Raw genomic sequence first — 17231 nt, 5'->3', positions numbered from 1 at the left:
AACGTCGTCCTTACCAGGGAAACTGGATACGATTCGTCCCAAAGGCCAATGCATTGGAGGCACGTTTTCACGCTTAAGCAGAACCATCGTTCGAATTTTAATTTTATCCGGAATTGTCCGCCAGTTGTTAGGCCTGGTGCGCAGCAATCCGATATAAACCTTAGACCAGCGTTTCCAACGGTCTGTTGGTTGGAACGCTAGTGTAGTCAGGTTCTGGTACCGAAAATTGTGGCTCGCCCACAAGAAAGTGCCCAGGAGTCAAGGCATTAAGACCTTCAGGATGGTTGGTTGTTCCACTATACAAGGGGGCGTGATTTTAGCAACAGCAGTACGGAAATAGTCAATTGCGTAGGCAGTTTGCCCCATGATTCGGTAGAAGTGGCGTTTGAAAGCGATTCGCGCCCACGAGCGAAATACTGTGGTCGCAGTAAATATACAGAACACAACAGAAGCGACTCAAGAAGCGCTTGAAAACGTGAAAATGGCACCCCCCTCCCCTGACCCAGAAGCGGGCGAACGAGAAACGGCCCGCAATAATCAAGCCCAACGCTTTCAAACACTTTGGCTGGCGTAATACGAAATTCCGACAATGGGGCCATATACTGCTTACAGTTTTACAGTCATCAGAAACAGATGACGTAACGATAACCCGTTTTTCTTGCCAAGTCCCTTCCGCGAAACGGCCAGAATCGTTATCTGGTAGTTGCCAACAAGAGCTGAGGACCAGCCTGAAGTGTCTGCAGATGAATTGAACGAGCGATCAAGTTCAGTCAGGTGATGCTTTGCGGGTAAGACCATAGGAAATCTTGTGTCGAAAGGTGCTGAGAGTTTTTCCAAACGTCCTTTGATACGCAGCAGACCAAAACACCGAATGATTGGTTGGGTTGTATCTGTGCTGGTGGAAGCGGTGGACTAGGGGGAGCAGGGGGTATCTTGCTTGACAACGATCCTTTCAATCGAAAATAGAGGTTTTTAAATTCGGATCGTTCGTCATTAAAGACCGGTTCGCCTGTACGGAGGGCGTCCAGGTCGTTCTCAACTTCCTCAAACTCTTCTCAAAGAAAATCAAGCCTTTGAAATCGGAAAGGAACTTCATTCACTTGATCGACTGTGTAGTGTGATCGGATTTTTGTAACAATCGACAAAAGTAGGCATGGGAGAAACGGAACGGTTAAGTTTATGATATGCATAAGTATGCAAATCTCAATGACTTTCTAAAAATTCCCAAAAATTGCACAAATACTTTATCCAGTTAGAATCTTCGGTAGAAACATTTCCATTACTTTGTATTTGAATGCAAACTAATTGCGAAATAAAGTGTTTCAGTGTTACGGTTATGCGGTCACTTTCACCTTTCACCTTTCTTATTTCACCTGGTCCGCTGAAAACACTATCCATTTTGAGATGATTCATGAGCTTATCTTAAAATAGAAAACAAAAATGCATATGTTACAAATATGCGATCATGGGCAGTTTATTAGTTCGGCCGAACCCAAAATATTGGTGCGCCATACCAGAAACAACTTATTGTGCTTTATTTTCTTAGTCATCGATCCCGACATCATTATTGACTCTTCGTCGACAATAGGAGCGAATATTACCCATCTGCTTGGTTGTTACCTAACCTCACCCTTACAGCTGGCGTCCACTTTTAGAATGTTTGTATGATTCATCACGATGCTTGGAGACCCCTCTCCTCCCCCTTAAAGCGTGACGTATTTTATCGATGGGCTTCTTATTGTGAGAAAATAAGTTATAAGAATTACTATATGAAAAGTTGTTTAATGTTTTCTTAGCGTGCAGGCACATACATTCACTTACAAACGGACAGACAGACATTTGCTCTGTTTGTCGAGCTGAGTCGATTGGTTTACAACATATGAGTCTCCGAGCCTTTTATAAATTTTGTTGAACGGGAAAGGCGAAAATACAAAACAATTATTATTTGTAAAAAAAAATCTTTGTTTTTTATTGATAATTGATAATTGATAATTGTAGACGCTGTTATTAGCTCAAATTTCGAATCGCAATAACCAACTGATGAACCTGGTTATTTTTTATTAAAATTTACAGCACTCGCCAGAGATATTCTAATGTAAGAAGCGCAAACAAGCTTCATGATTAAATTCAAAGTTCAAAAACAAACCTGCCCTACAATTCCAGAAAAAAATGTGCTGAATCACGAAATAACTCAATTAGCTTATTTTCCCAAAATAAGTTGCGTCTATCAAGTATCAACAAATATTCTTTGATTATTTCTTTTCATTAAAATAATATTAAATACGTGATTGAAGCAAAGTCATAAACAAGCGTATTTTTAATTCTGAGAAGGTTGTAAACTTCATGATTAGTACGAAAGCAAACCAAAAAATAAAATAATAATTCGCACATCAACACCCATTAGGCAGGTCAGTTTGGCGATGAATCGCCATTCGTTATCGATTCAATAATCGCTTGGAAGTGGACTCACAACGAGATGATTTGACTTCGCCGAAAAAGGCCTTGAACTGGGTATTTATTTGCCGGTGATTGAACAAAATTACCCTATGAGAATGTAATGTACTACAGCTGTATCAATGATTGTACTTAAAAAAATAAGCAGATAATTACTGACGATTTTGTCAGACGATCATTTTCTTTTTCCTTTTGCTGTTGAAAATCATCTATTTTTATGGTTTTCAAATTGTTAAAATTACACCACTTCAGTCAATTCGACTTGCGAAAATGGGAGAACGACTTGATATTGTAAATCAAATTTTTCTCGAAAAAAATATTTCAAGCTCTTTTTAGTGGAGTCAAGTACGAGACACTGAAGACGACCACACAGTTGCGGTCGAAATACGTATCTGCAAAGATAACAAAACGTAGTGGAATTAAATGGAGAGTACTAAACTCGTCTTAGAGAAATTTTTCTCGTTATATGAGTTATCCAACAAAGAATCCGAGGAAGGTTAAGATGAGTTTACAATTATTAATCCTGTACTGAATTTATTACTCACTCAGTTCTGCCAAATCGCACCATGCGCTTTCGAAAAAATATCCATTCATTTGCCCAAATTTTCGTGTAGCAAATCGCACCGGATATGCCTCAAGCCTAAAACTAAAGATACCCTATAGTAAAAGTATGGCTGAATTGAAATTCTGTTTTCTTTGTTGAAATTATATTGTTGAATGCTTATCCAAAACTAAGAAATAATAGAGTATTGTACTCTAATGTAAGAATAGGAACCTCATTATTTTAGAAACGGCGCAATCTTTTAACGATTCAAGCAAATACCAAATTTCTAAACTTATCGTCATTTGACGCCACTCGCACTTTTTCATCATTCAAAGCGTGGCCTTCGAACGCTGAAAGTGAGAATAAATCAACCAACAGATACGTCACACCTGGTTTCTTATCAGTTCAGAATGAGACACCGTAAGGTTTATCAACCCAATTTATATGTATGTAACTTGCCGGCCGTAGTCCTTATTTTAGAACGCAGTATCTTGATTCAAAAGAAATTTAAAGTGGCACAATAACAACGTGAATCATGCACATTTTCGCCATGTTTGGACAGGACTGGAGGCTTTCGTGTAAACTGCCATGTACATAGTATGTACATGGGCGCATGGGGCTTGCATTTTCTCGAAGTAGGTCAATTACGTTAGTTACGGAACAGATTGCTATCGGCACCACTAGGTCAGAGATTTGTTTTGCCATTTTCGGTACTGATAACAGCTGTTATCAGTTGTTTGCAACGCAACTTTTCTCATACAAGAAATTTTGAAAACATTTCTCTTTTGACATTTCTGCTAATTGGAAGATTGTAAGCAAAAAAAAAACTATATAGTACCCAATGCCTGTGCTATAGGAAGGGATTTCTTTCAAGAAGAAAAATGTCAAATGGCCGATCTGGTTCGTTTTTAATAACGAATAGACCGGACTGTAATTTGCTTGACAAACACCACCTCGATTCGTCGAGCTGAGTAAATTGGCATTCGACGATTTTTTTAGAAGTGGTTTGTTAGACTCCTACTTGATGGGGGTTCTGACAAACCCCATCAAGCGGATTATTCACTGTCCTGTGATATTCTGTTCGTAAAGAGAACATTAGAATATATTTATAAAATAATATAATTTTATATGACGAGCTCGGTGGTCTAGTGGCTACCGCTTCTGCCTATAAGCAGGAGGTCGTGGGTTCAATTCCAGGCTCGTCCCTTTCCTACTTTGTATTTCTATCTTAGTTCTTTCTGTGTTTCACGTTATACCAAAACGATTCCTACTGTTATAACCTTCCACACAATCCCAAAAACTCCCGTGGCACCTATGAGAGGTCGTAGAGTTCTCTGCATCTTTCTTAAGTAGGTGTCCAACAAACCATCCTTTCCCTTCCTCAGCATTCGCAAGGACGTGGCCAGGACAGATCTCGACTATTGGAGAGTACATTGCTTCCATCTAAGAGTTAGTGATTAGTCCCAAATCAATATCTGTGGTAACGGATGAAAGCGATGCTACTCTCATACAATAGTCTTGGCTTGTACCACCTACGAATTTGTGCGAACTGCTAAATGCTAATGCTAATGCTAATGCAAAAATAATATAATTTTATATTTATATATTTTTTATGTGCTAATTTGATACGGACTATCCTCAATTACTGAACTGGCAAATTTTCTATACGGTTTGTATTATTGGGTCTTCCACTCGTAAAATTGGGTATATTTTGATTAGCGCTTGGTGCGGATTAGCAGAACCACTTAACATATATATGCAGAATAGAGTTTCCATTTCCCGGCCATTTCCGCTGTCCCGGGATTCGGGATGAAGTTTTTTGACGTAAACTACGTCTAAGGGGAAGACTCGGATACAGGGTGTAAAATGAAAAAGAGCGGAATAATTGGTTCAGTGTACTATATATGGTTTTACGCAATTTACGTCGAGCGGTCATGTCTTGTATACAACCCCAACATTTTTTTGTATATCTCGGGATCCCGGGATTAAACGATGTTAAAAAAAACTGATTTTTTGTTTTGAAAATGGTTTTATTCAATGTTCAGTGGTAAAGTTCATAATTTAAAAAGGCCAGATAATACATAGTTTAAATTGAAACTTAATTCAATTTCAATTTACATCGATTCATTCAGCAAATAATATTTGGATTTGTATCGGAAAAGGGCGCTTTTTGGAACAGATGTTCGCCGAATCCGAAAAACCGCGTTCGCTGTCGGTTGAAATCGGCTTGATTGTTTTAATAAGTATTTGATTTAAACAGTTGCTGGGTTAACATTCAATATCCAATTGCAACAATCCTGTTGGAATAACAGGCAGTGTGCGACACCTTGCTGTAGACGGAAGATGCGCAGTGGAATCGTACTGGGCCCATAACCTATTCGAGATAATGGAACTGCCTTTTAAAGTAAAATAACCAATGTTGGAGTTTTTTGTTAAACATCTTGGCTGTGCATATGCACAGCACATGTTTCGAAATGGACAAATTGATATGAAATTTGCCCACGGGTCTTGAAGGGACACGAACCCTCAACCTCCTACTTTTTAGATAGGCGTGATAACCCCTACACAATAAGGCCACTGAAAGGTCACGTTTGCGGAAAAGCCATCAAAATCCGAGTACCAACCTCCACCTTGGTTAGCTCTTTTTTGCAAATTGAATATCTTTCGGATGCTTGATTTGTCCAATCGTCACATGTGCTTTACTGTTACAGAAAGAAAGAAATTTAACAAAAAAATGATTTTCGTACAGCCGAGTTGCCGAATAATATGCAATTAAATTCCTTTACTCTATGACAGGCTACTGACTGATATTTCTACCAGCAGCTGCAGCTCTCTTGCAATGGATTGGACCAGGAATTGTTTTGGAGGTGAGAAGCTCAGAAAAACTGACTCAGTGTTAGGAATAGCGAAGAGATTAGCGAGGCGTGTACACTAAGAAGTGTTGGAATATGAGGGAGTGTGAGAAACCTCTCTGTAAACTTTATGTATTTTGTACTTCTGTACTTCAAAATATTTAGGAAGCAAGGGCCAATTAGACATATCTGCTCTTTAGTATAAATATTAAGGACACTTGTTGTTTGTTAAATATTAGTAGATATTTTTTGTTTAAATAAAAGAGGGCTGCAGCTGCTGGTAAACGTTTCAGTCATTAGCACAGCAACAGAGACTATGTCCAACGGTCATTGCGAGTTAGGGGCCCTGCCTACGACGCGGTGGGGTTTGGGAGTCTTCTTCTTCTTATTGGTATTACATCCCCCACTGCGCTTTTGCTGCCTTGCTGCTTAGAGTTTATTCGGCACTTCAACGGTTATTAACCGTGACGTTTCTAAGCCAAGTTACCATTTTTGCATTCGTATATCATGAGGCTAACACGATGATACTTTTATGCCCAGGGAAAACGAGACAATTTTCAAACCGACTAGACTGGCACCGGGAATCGAACCCAGCCACCCTCAGCATGGTCTTGCTTTATAGCCACGCATTTTACCGCTAGGCTAGGCTAAAGTGGTTTGGCAGTGGGCTCTGTTAAACCTGTTAAACGGCGAATGGGCTAATGGCTAGGCTGTCTTCCATCCCCTAAAAGCGTGGCGGGCCTTGTAGCACGCTGTCCAATCCTGCCACCTGGTTGCTTTTTGGGTGAGAGTAGGTTCAGATGTCCTTTCCAGACTCGCGGTGCGACATAGATTTCACTATGCGGGCTAATCAAATTACGACTGCGCCCGGTTGCTTTATGGGTGAGCGTAGGTTCAGATATCCTTTCCAGACTCGCGCTGATCCGGCTCTGAACCCACGTCCCACGTCGAAACGTCCCATGCAGCAATCAGACAGCGGCGTAGAACGCATCGCCAAGCGACGAGCGACTACCAAGTCGAAACATGGACTGATAGATGCAGATGGTGGTACGGTAGGGCCTGAGAGGCCTCGACCAGAGAAGGCGACTCTTCGGCCAAAAAATAAAGGTGAAAGGCACTAACAAAGCGTAAGTCGTCGTGCCTAAGGTAGATACCAGCCAGCCTGTGCCATCGGCACAAGGGAGCGAAAATCCCAGCCGTTGGTTAGTAGGGCTATTCGGACGCATCCCGACCCGCAAAGAAGAAAATAAAGGACAGAGACGAGGCTTTGCTGGTCAAAACCGACAAGGCTAAATACGCTGAAGTACTGAAATCGATGCAGGCAGCTGAAAGTCTCTCGGCACTTATCGAGGACGTTCGAAGCATCAGACGCACCAAGGCCGGGAACTAATCTTGGTGCGAAAGATGGAGCGCAGGGGAGCGGCTCAGCATATAAGAAGCTGGCTCAAGAGGTTCTGGGTGACGGCGTCGTGGTGTAGGGTCGAGGGTGCGGAAATGTTCCTACAGTGTGAACAACTGGGTGATGTCACGGATGCAGACAACAGAGTCTCTGCCGTTAAGTCGCAAAACGGTATCGAGGTGGAGAAGACCTATGTACGCCCAAGGGATGGACCATTTGGCAAGCAGGTAGCCTATTTCAGGCTATGTGAATATGTGGTATCGGTGCTTAGGGGCCGTACACATATTACGTAAGCACTTATGGGGGGAGGGGGGGTCTGTCAATATCTTACGCGCCATATAAATAAAAAATCTTTTGTATGGAAAAAATCTTACATAGGGGGGGGGGTCGAAAAACCCAGAAAAATTGCTTACGTAATAAGTGTACAGCCCCTTAGAGTCTGTACATAGGTTCCATAACTGTAAGGGCCTAGACCGTAACAACCTTTGTCGTCGCTGTGGTGGGGAAGGGCACAAGGCGCACAAATGCTAGAAGGCACCAAAGAAGCACCAGCAAGAAGCAAACCCGTAACCACGTTATGGGTGGACCTTCGTGTCCTTTCGGTGAAGCCAATAAGAAGAAGCCGTGCCAGTAACTCAGCTGAATCTTAACCACTGCCAGTGGCGTTTCCCTAACCTCAATCTACCTGTGCAATGGACTTAAATTTAATGAATTGTTGTGCGGAAATGCATAGAATAACTAGATGACTAAACGACTCTGATAATTTTATTTTCAATTTGGGCTGTCAAAATATCAAAATTTTCATTTTTTTGGGTCAGTGCACAGGTAAAAAGTGAGGTTACGCGACGCCACTGCACTGTGCATCTGCCCAGCAACTGCTGTGGCAGTCAGTCTCGAAGTTTATCCCTGTCGATAACGGCAATTGGGTGGCGGACGGGTCTAGGATGGCGGCTATTCGCACGATGGGTCGGTACCCGATCCAAGAGATGGTACACTCCTCTGCTGAGGATGTCGCGATATGCAAGACCAATGATGTGTTCTATTGTACAGTGACTGGCATAATAAAAAGCCCACTCGTCGTTTTTCATACAAAATGGTCAACTTTGGAGATCTAGATCTCGATTGCGTGTGAACCAATTTTGCTGAAAATTTACAAAGCTTTATAGCTGATCGCAGACAACAACATGTGTGTCATTTCTGCTGAAAGACTCGGTACCCGCTAGTACCTCCGTCGCTTGCAACAGCGGGGATGCGTTGATAGCTGTCCTATCACGCGCGTTCGACGCCACCATGCCGAGGAAAGCCCTGCCGAGAAATGGCAGATGCCCGGTATACTGGTAAAGTGCCGAGATTGCGGTCTTTCGATCAACTTGCCTCAAGGTTAGACGAAGGATGCAGCGTGCCCGCACCGAGAATGAAAATGCGGACCGCCGTGAAGTGTTTCAAGCTGCGAAACAGACCTTTAACAAGGCCATTAAGAGCAGCAAGAGATCGTGTTTTGACAACCTATGCGAAGGTGCCAACGCTACTCCGTGGGGTGACGCCTACAGGATAGTGATGGGCAAGACGAGGGAGGGGCTCTACACCCCCCGAACGCTCCCCGGATAGGTTGGCGAGGATTACCGAGATATTCTTCCCATCCCGAGCCACAAGTCCCTGGCCTCCTGCACCGCAAGCCGATATGGGTTCGGCCGGCTCCAGTGACGAATGAAGAGTTACTCGTGGTGGCCAAATCCCTGGTAACGAACGAAGCTTCAGGGTCTGATCGAATTCCGAACAGCGCTCTCAAGGCAGCAATCATAGCAAACCAGAACATGTTCAGGCTAGCTATGCAGAGATGCCTAGATGAGCGTAGATTCCCCGAAAGATGAAAAAGACAGAAACTGGTGTTGTTGCCGAAGGCCGGGAAGCCGCCGGGCGACCCATCGGCGCACAGACCAATCTGTCTTAGAGACACGACGGTCAAGTTGCTAGAGAGGATCATCCTCAACAGTTCAAGCAATCAGTTTGGTTTTTGCAAAGGTAAGTTCACGTTGGACGCTATTAACTCGGTGGTAAAGACCGCCGAAATAGCGATCCAACAAAAAAGGCGAGGTATTCGATACTGTGCGTTAGTAACACTTGATGTGAAGAACGCATTCAACAGCGCAAGCTGGGATGCTATCGCGCTCTCGTTACACCGGCTTAGCCTGCCGGTGGGCCTGTACCGGATTTTGGAAAGCTATTTCCAGAACCGTGTACTATTATACTAGAACGATGCCTGTCAGAGGGGTTCTGAACTAAAGTTCCCTCCTGGTGTTAAGATCGTTGGCTTCGGCGATGACCTAACCTTGGAGGTCTACGGGAAGTCAATTCCCGAGGTAGAACTGACCGCAACACACGCGATCAGCACATTGGAGGATTGGATGAGCGCTAGAGGCCTTGAGCTCGCTCAACATAAGACGGAGGTGGTTATCGTCAACAACCGCAAGTCGGTTCAACATGCATCACTATTCACGTGGGTGGAGTGGGCCGTGGGCCTACCGCACGATATCACACGATGCAGCCTGCGTGATTGCAAGCATGATGCCAGTCGGTCTGGTCATCCGGGAAGACGAGCAGTGTTTCGAGCTAAGTGGCACCAGAGGAGCCCGCGAACGCATCAGCGTGACTTCGGTTGCTAGATGGCAGCGCGAGTGGGATAACTCTTCTAAAGGTAGGTGGACCCACCGGCTGATACCTAACATATCGAGCTAGGTGGAGAGACCCCATGGGGAAGTTCACTTCCGTCTGACACAATTCCTGTCAGGCCATGGCTGCTTCCGGCAGTAAATCCACAGGTTTGGGCACGCGGAGAGCCCCGTCTGCCATGACTGTCCAGGTGTTGATGAAACTGCAGAGTACATACTGTTCGTATGTCGTCGTTTCGACGTCGAAAGAAGAGCTATTCTAGACGTTTGCGGTCGGGACACAACCCCGAATACCCTTATCCAGAGGATGTGCCAAGCAGTGGAGAAGTGGCAATTGCACAATCATACACAAATTTCATATACGATGGAGAAAAACCCATCCTCCTTCATTCCTTTTTTCTCTTGTTGGGACCGTCCCGCACTGTGTGTGCTGCGGTGACGCTAAACGACAACAAAACGAAACGCGTCCGCCGCATTTTAGGTCGGTCGCGTTCGCATCATCCACCCTTTCAGGTCCGTCGAAATCACCCACGGCAATAAACCCTGTGGCGGCTCTCAGCTGCGCATGGTTTATTCATAACTAATCACGCTAGCCTTCGGCTCGTCGTAGCTCCGCTACATACTGATGTGCTACTGAACATCCATCAACCAAATGCCATCATCATTCTCCCACTGCTTTGTCAGGCACCTTCCCTGTACAGGCTGAAGGCCCTGTCGCACGATGCATTGGACTTTCTGCGACTCCGTCCCGATCTTCTGCTCTTCGAGCTCTTCCTTTCAATGCGACTCCGCCGCAATCTTTTGCTCTCCGAGTAGTCTCACTTTTGCTACGTTCTTACTGCTTCGGACGGGAGCAATGTACCGTCCATCCTAGTTGACACCGAACCAGGTGTCCTATTCTGGACTCGAGCGGAGCGATCAGGTGTAAATTATCGATTCCTATTAACAACAGCGGTGCTGTTTTTCTGTAACTAGAAATTTTTACCTCCTCCAAGTGAGGAAAATCTGAATAATCTTTTGCATGTACCTGTTGGGAAGGGAGATACAACTTCTTCACTGTTCGAGCATCTACAAGATCGTAGCTATCCGATGAACCTTGGCTCCAAAACTGGATCTTGACGACTTTCGACTGTCTTTCGTTTTTTTTTCTTTTCGTTTTTTTCGTACTCCGTTCGTCCAGCACATTTGCAGTGGTTGAATTGGTTCATCAGCCTTCAACAGTTTGGCCAGCTTGTTATGTACTAGCGTCACTGCCGAGCCTTCAACGATTATAGTTAGAGTTTTCACCCTCCTGCTTCCGTTCGTTAATGTGACAGGTACCATCCTAAAGAGTAATGTAGAATTAAGCTGCCGGTGACTGTTGCATTGAACTTCCAGTGATGTATTTTCATGAACAGTTCCGCTATGCAACAGAGAATTGTGGAACTCTGGACACCCTTCTATCAATACAGCATGGACACAAATTCATCCGTTCCACAGTTTTCCACCGATCTTCTACACTTTGCCTCAAGAAAACTTGGCAGTGTCTCCCGAAGTGACCTTGGCAAACGGAACATTTTACATCACGGTATTGCGGTTGGTTTGCAGGCTCTGAATTCATCAAAACTCTTGGACCATGTTTGTCACTTGACGACCCTCCGTTCGTTGCTTGAACGAATACTTTCGTTCTCGGTTGCTCTCGTTTCTTGCTCTTCTCGTTTGCTTCCACCTTCTCGAAGGTTGCTTCCAGAGCCTTTTCGACGAGACTTTCCATAAAAGCCCCGAATGTTTCCAAGTCGACTGACCAGGCGCGTCGTTTGTATTCTACCCACTCCATAGCATAGTACGAAGGCAGCTTCTGAACTAAGTTCTGCATCAGAATCGGGTTTTTTCAAATGGTCAGTCAGTCCTGCCGCTTTAAGGTGCTGCGTCCTGCGTGAACTCTTCTACTGCGCTTCCGAACTCTATTACAGACTCCAAGCTCTGCGCATTGGGACCTTCCAATTCTCCAATTTCCGAATCTTCTCCGCAACTTCTCAACTATCAGCGGAACATTCTCGGACAATAGAAGACGATTTCGAACCGTATCCAAAGCTCGGCCCGTCAAAGCCTCTTGCAGTCGCACCAAATTTTCAGCATTGTTGAAGCCGCATGACTTATTCGCCTGCTCGTACGCGCTGATGAAAATTGGCCACTCCTCGGCGGCACCGTTGAACTTTGGTAAATTCCTCGGAAACACCTGCCTCGACGCAATCTGTAAACGAGATGGTCCTGTCTCCGTCGCTTTCACTTTTGTAGAGACTCTCTCCGGAGTGACATCGAACTCATCTTTCGAAGAATGGGCAATAACTTTCCTTTCGAACGATGGCCGGGGAAGACTGAACTCCGGTATTCCAGCGTAATAGCTGTCCGTACCCCGCTTCACTTCTGGTTTGCATGGCTTCGGTGGCTTCACGTTGCTCCGATGCTTTCTCGGAAACAGATCTTCCAGCGCACCTTCTTCCACATCAGCCTTCAGCCTGCAAATCAAGCACGAAATCCTCATCGCTCCCGTCCAGTTCGATGATTATCTTCCGCTCTAGTTCCAAGATCCTTCGCTGATTCTCCTCTTCAAGTTCCTCCAGTCGGTTCGGTTCCACTCTTCGAGTTCTGGGCGATGCGCCTCTAATCTACTACTCAACATAGCTCTGGCGTGTAAAGAAACGGAACTACGTTCAACAGGTCTTACATGCTCCTCCCGAGCCAAGTCGATTAACAAATTGATATTAAACACTGCTGTTGAGCTGTACTAAGAGAACAGGGTTCCGGGACACTATGGCATTGATGGTAATGAAAAGGCAGACGAGCTTGCAAAACAAGGTTTAAAAACACAGTTTATTGGCCCAGAACCTTTCTTTAGTATATCATACTGTGCCGTAAAAATATAATTGAAATCCTGGGAAGCAAAAAAATTGATTACCAACTGTTCGATCGCCAAAAAATGTGTTTAATCAGGTCGTGCGATATATACCATCACAAATATTGCTCGCTTCCAAATCGACTTCTATAAAAAAAAAACATTCTTCATGCCTGCCGTATCCTAACGGAACTATCAATCGCCTCTAATTCTATCATGAACATGTACGTCTAAGTTTGGAAGACGATATTAGCATTTCCATATAATCAATATTTTTGTTCCTTAAAAATTGTTTAATTTAAGTGCAGTTCCAATTTTAAATCTACTCTTCAGGGAAAATTTTTCAGTTGTTTAATACGATTGATACATTTCTGATAAATTTCTAAAATTGCTTACCTCCCGGTGGCGCCCCTTGAAGACCACGGCGAACGCCCCATGACCTATCAAGTCCTTGCTGTTGTACTCAAAGTTCCCGACCAATTCCATGATGCGGAATAATAGTAAACACGGCTTGATGGAACCAACACGTCCGTCTTCTACGTCGTTTCACTTTTGCAACACTCAACACTTTTTTTTTTCTTTTGCTTCCTTTTGCACACAAAGAGCTACAGCACTTTATTTACAGCTGATTTGATTTCATAAACTATTGCAACACACTTTTTTTCACATCGAATCGACCTATCGCTTATTCGATTGCAATTTTTAACAATTTAATGCTAGCAGATATTTCTCAGGATATCGTATTCTACTTTCTTTACTTCCACCCAAAGCATATTCTTCCCTTTTAAAAGGAAATATTTTACACTTTTCTTTGCGCTTGCTGGAAATGCTCCTATTTGAAAACTTTTCAATCTGAATTCACTTTAAATTGTAGCACTGAATCAGACTTTTCTCCAGCTTGACACTTCTGTTCCAGATTTTCCACGATCCAACCTTAGGGAAAACTGTGAGATTATTTTCCGCTTAGGTTTGGGTGCAGGGAGTGGTGGCAGGGGAGCGATGGCAAAACGAAGCAAAATATTACACTTTTTTCCTTCTTCGCACTGCAAATCAATAAACCTTACTCATCCCTCTAAGTAGCTGAAAAGAGCCCCTTGAACTGGCGATGACTCCTGATTCGGGATGGTACTGCAAAAATCCTTTTCCGGATTTCCTGAGGTCACTCCTCAGCTGCGGAAAATCGATTAAACCTCCCGAATTGAACTCGATTTTTCTCTATTTTTTGTGAGCGACGCAAATCATTCAGCACTTTGTTGTCCACACTCTTGAAACTTGGGGGGCCTCGGAGCTGCAAATCGCTTAGTAGCACGAATTTTCCTTCTATCCGTGAAATTCGTCTGCCGAATCCACCATCAAGGAAAAATATTAATTTGCTCAAACCTGAATATTGACTATTATTTTTCGTCGAGCACTCTCCGTTTCACATCAGCAGCTTCCTATTCACACACGGCGCACCCGTCGTCTGTTTAAAATGCACTCTGCTCTGCTCGCTTCCGATACCTTCCTGCGACCGTACCAGAATCGACGTCAAAAATTATTATTACTTTTTGCCTACCTCCGTACAGAGAGAAAAAAAAACACTGACTTTTCGGATGATGGCGACGAAGTTGATGCTCGAGGAAAACAAAAACAACGAAAAAATTTGACAGCAGCGCGGATTGTCATTTTTTGAAATGAGAAATGTCAGAGGGTCAGGACTGCGAGACCGCGCGAAACATTTGAAAAGTACCTACACGTAAAGAAAAAATCTTGGAAAAAACCTTATAAAAAAAACCCAAATTTATCCCCCAGTGGTGATTATGCCTTTTCTCGATTCAATGTGTTGAATTCGAATTAGTATGGTCAATGCAACATAAATTGCCTACATTTTGGCGGTTAAAAGCTTTGATGCGGTTTACGAGAGGAGCCGGCCAAGGGCCGAAAATCTCGTTAATAAATATAAATAATAATAATAATAAGCTTTGATGCGATTATACCACGCTGCTTAAGAATTACCGAGGCTTTGTCATGCATACACAATTTGCGATAGACGAATCCAAGTAAAAATAAGAAGAAGACACACGACGGCGTTAACTTTGACAGATAGCATAGGGAGATTATTTTAAAATGCTTATAATAAATTCTAGGCAAAATGTAATTAAAATCTGATTGATGTATGATACGGAAAAAATTCCAAGCTGCAGTGTATACATGTATAATAATGTATGTATAATGTATACATATACATGTATAATATAGATACATTTTTGGAAAATATTAAAAAAATTGAGATAAGCTTCCAGATATACTCAATCCAGTTGAAACCCGGAATTGGGGGCTGCGAAGTTGGATTTTTCTCACAATCCGTACGTCAAACCTAACTTCGGAAGTGGTGCGCTGTTTTCATATCGCGAAGCGCTATTCAGCGCACCACTTCCGAAGTTAGGTTTGACGTACGGATTGTGAGAAAAATCCAACTTCGCTGGCCTCCAATTCCGGTTTTCAACTGGATTGAGAATATGTCATTCAGAACTTTTTCCGTACCGTATTGCGCTTTTTGCACTTTATAAGAGTTCTGCGAGATTTTTTTTCTCACAGTCATCTTTTTCTCACACTCAATACACTCAAAAAAGTTTGATTTTCCGTGTATAATATTTGAGTGTGAGTGCCCAATCTGAAAACAAATAGACGTCAAATCATGGCGGGAATCGATTTAGTGTACACGCTTACATGTGAATAACGAGTAATGGGTTATAATTGAGTAAATTTCAGTAACAAAAATCGATCAACCCGAAATGAGAGTGGGTGTGAGAAAAAGAAGCGGGCAAATCACAATCTACACGGATAAAAATAAAAAAGCTAAATAGATTAAACTTTAAGCTAAATATTCGATCTATCCACTCTTTACGATGCATAAAATGACAATAAGCTTTGAATGATTAATTAAAGTTTAATCATTGAAAATGATTATTCAATTTTTAATCTATAATGAAGATTTAATTCGTTTTATTTGGCGAAGCCTTATTTATAGTGCAAAATAAAAACAATTTCGCTTTTCAATCGTCATGGCAACATCATGAAACTCGGAATCTATCAAATTAATGATTTTTTATTAAAACCTCTGGACATATAGATTTATTTTGCGGATCTGAGGAATTTGGGAATACATGGTAGCGGTCATTCATAATGGTCTATATATCACCAGTAATCTGAGATTTTTTCGAGGATTCACCAAAAAAGATCCGCTCCCGGACAACGTGTCGTTCATAGTGCTGTTGCTGGTGGCGTTCCAGCTCCCGGTGAAACGATGAGAAAGCTGCTAAGGCGTCGTTCATTGTTGATTAATCGGATTCGGTGTCATTTGACGAATTTCAACCTGTGGAAAAATGAATTTAGGAAGTATAAGAACAACAACGAGTCCACTGAAAAGACAATTGAAAATTACCTGTCAATCCTAGATTACGTGGCAGAGCCCGAAAACCGGCGAGCCTCCATTGTGGTTCTGTGCGCGTTCCGCTCAGCTATCCGATTACTGCTGCCGCTGCTCGTATCTGATGATGGTATTTAGTAAACCCATGACAGCAAGATCGCCGACAAATTTGTCGGAAGTAAGACCATGACAGAGCACCTCAGAAACTTTTTTTTCGTTATTGCCGATAACAAAAACCTATGCGATATGCCAGTTTGCAAAACTTGAGGCAAGAGACATAAATACTTTTGCTAAGTCTTAAAGACTACTAATGCGGACTTGATAATCAATGTAGCGATTATATTTCAGGAAAGCGTTTCAGTGCTTAAAATAAATCTAATTTTTAATCTTCGGGAAGATTAAAATTTGAAAAATTTTGGTAAGGCATAAATAATAAGCTAATTAGCTTCTTCATTTTTCTCCGTGTACACATAACTCTTCAAATTGGTGAAATCGGCAATACATTAGGGTGGCTCAAAAAACACTTTTTCAAATTTTTTGATGGGCCGCCCTCTTATTCGGTTTTATTTGATGCCCTGATGCTCTGGACAAAATTTCAGCCAAATCGGTCAACGTTTGGGCGGTGCTAAACTCGTTGGAAGTTTATACGGAAAAATGTATGCAGAAATATCCAAAAACAGTGATTTGCAGTTAGACGGTACAATTTACGATCAAGAACCATGATACTCATTCAGCTCTTGTAGAATTAAATACAGAATGTTCTGCTGAAAACCGCGAGAAGATTAGAGTTTTTTAGGCAAAGATATTAGCATTTTACTGGAGTGTTGTAGGGGTGAATTTATTTCTTTTCAAAGGTAAAAGAAACGAAATTTGCTCAAACCCCACTTCAGAGAAATACTAATAACTTAGCCGGGCAAACTCTAATCTTCTCGCGGTTTTCTGCACAGCATTCTGTATTAAATTCTTCAAGATCTGAGTGAGTATCATAGTTCTTCATCGTAAGTTGTTCCGTCCAACTGCAATTCATTG

At 42.7% G+C, this 17231-nt stretch overlaps 1 protein-coding gene across 2 annotated transcripts in view; it reads right to left on the bottom strand.

Annotated features, from left to right (window-relative positions):
* Window positions 1-14394, bottom strand: part of LOC134226208 (serine/threonine-protein kinase ULK2) — a 150958-nt gene extending 136564 nt beyond the window's left edge. The window contains exon 1 of one of the 2 annotated variants that reach the window (XM_062706820.1): window positions 13190-14394. In XM_062706820.1, the coding sequence (XP_062562804.1) occupies window positions 13190-13279 (90 nt within the window). In that variant the 5' untranslated portion in view covers window positions 13280-14394. The remainder of the gene's footprint in view (window positions 1-13189) is intronic. The other variant, XM_062706822.1, reaches the window with a different exon arrangement.
* Between the last annotated feature and the right edge of the window lie 2837 nt (window positions 14395-17231).

This window comes from Armigeres subalbatus, chromosome 3, assembly GCF_024139115.2.
Source record: "Armigeres subalbatus isolate Guangzhou_Male chromosome 3, GZ_Asu_2, whole genome shotgun sequence".
Lineage (NCBI taxonomy): Eukaryota > Metazoa > Arthropoda > Insecta > Diptera > Culicidae > Armigeres > Armigeres subalbatus.
The sequence above is the reverse complement of the archived record's forward strand: the minus strand, read 5'-3'. Positions and strand labels throughout refer to the sequence as shown.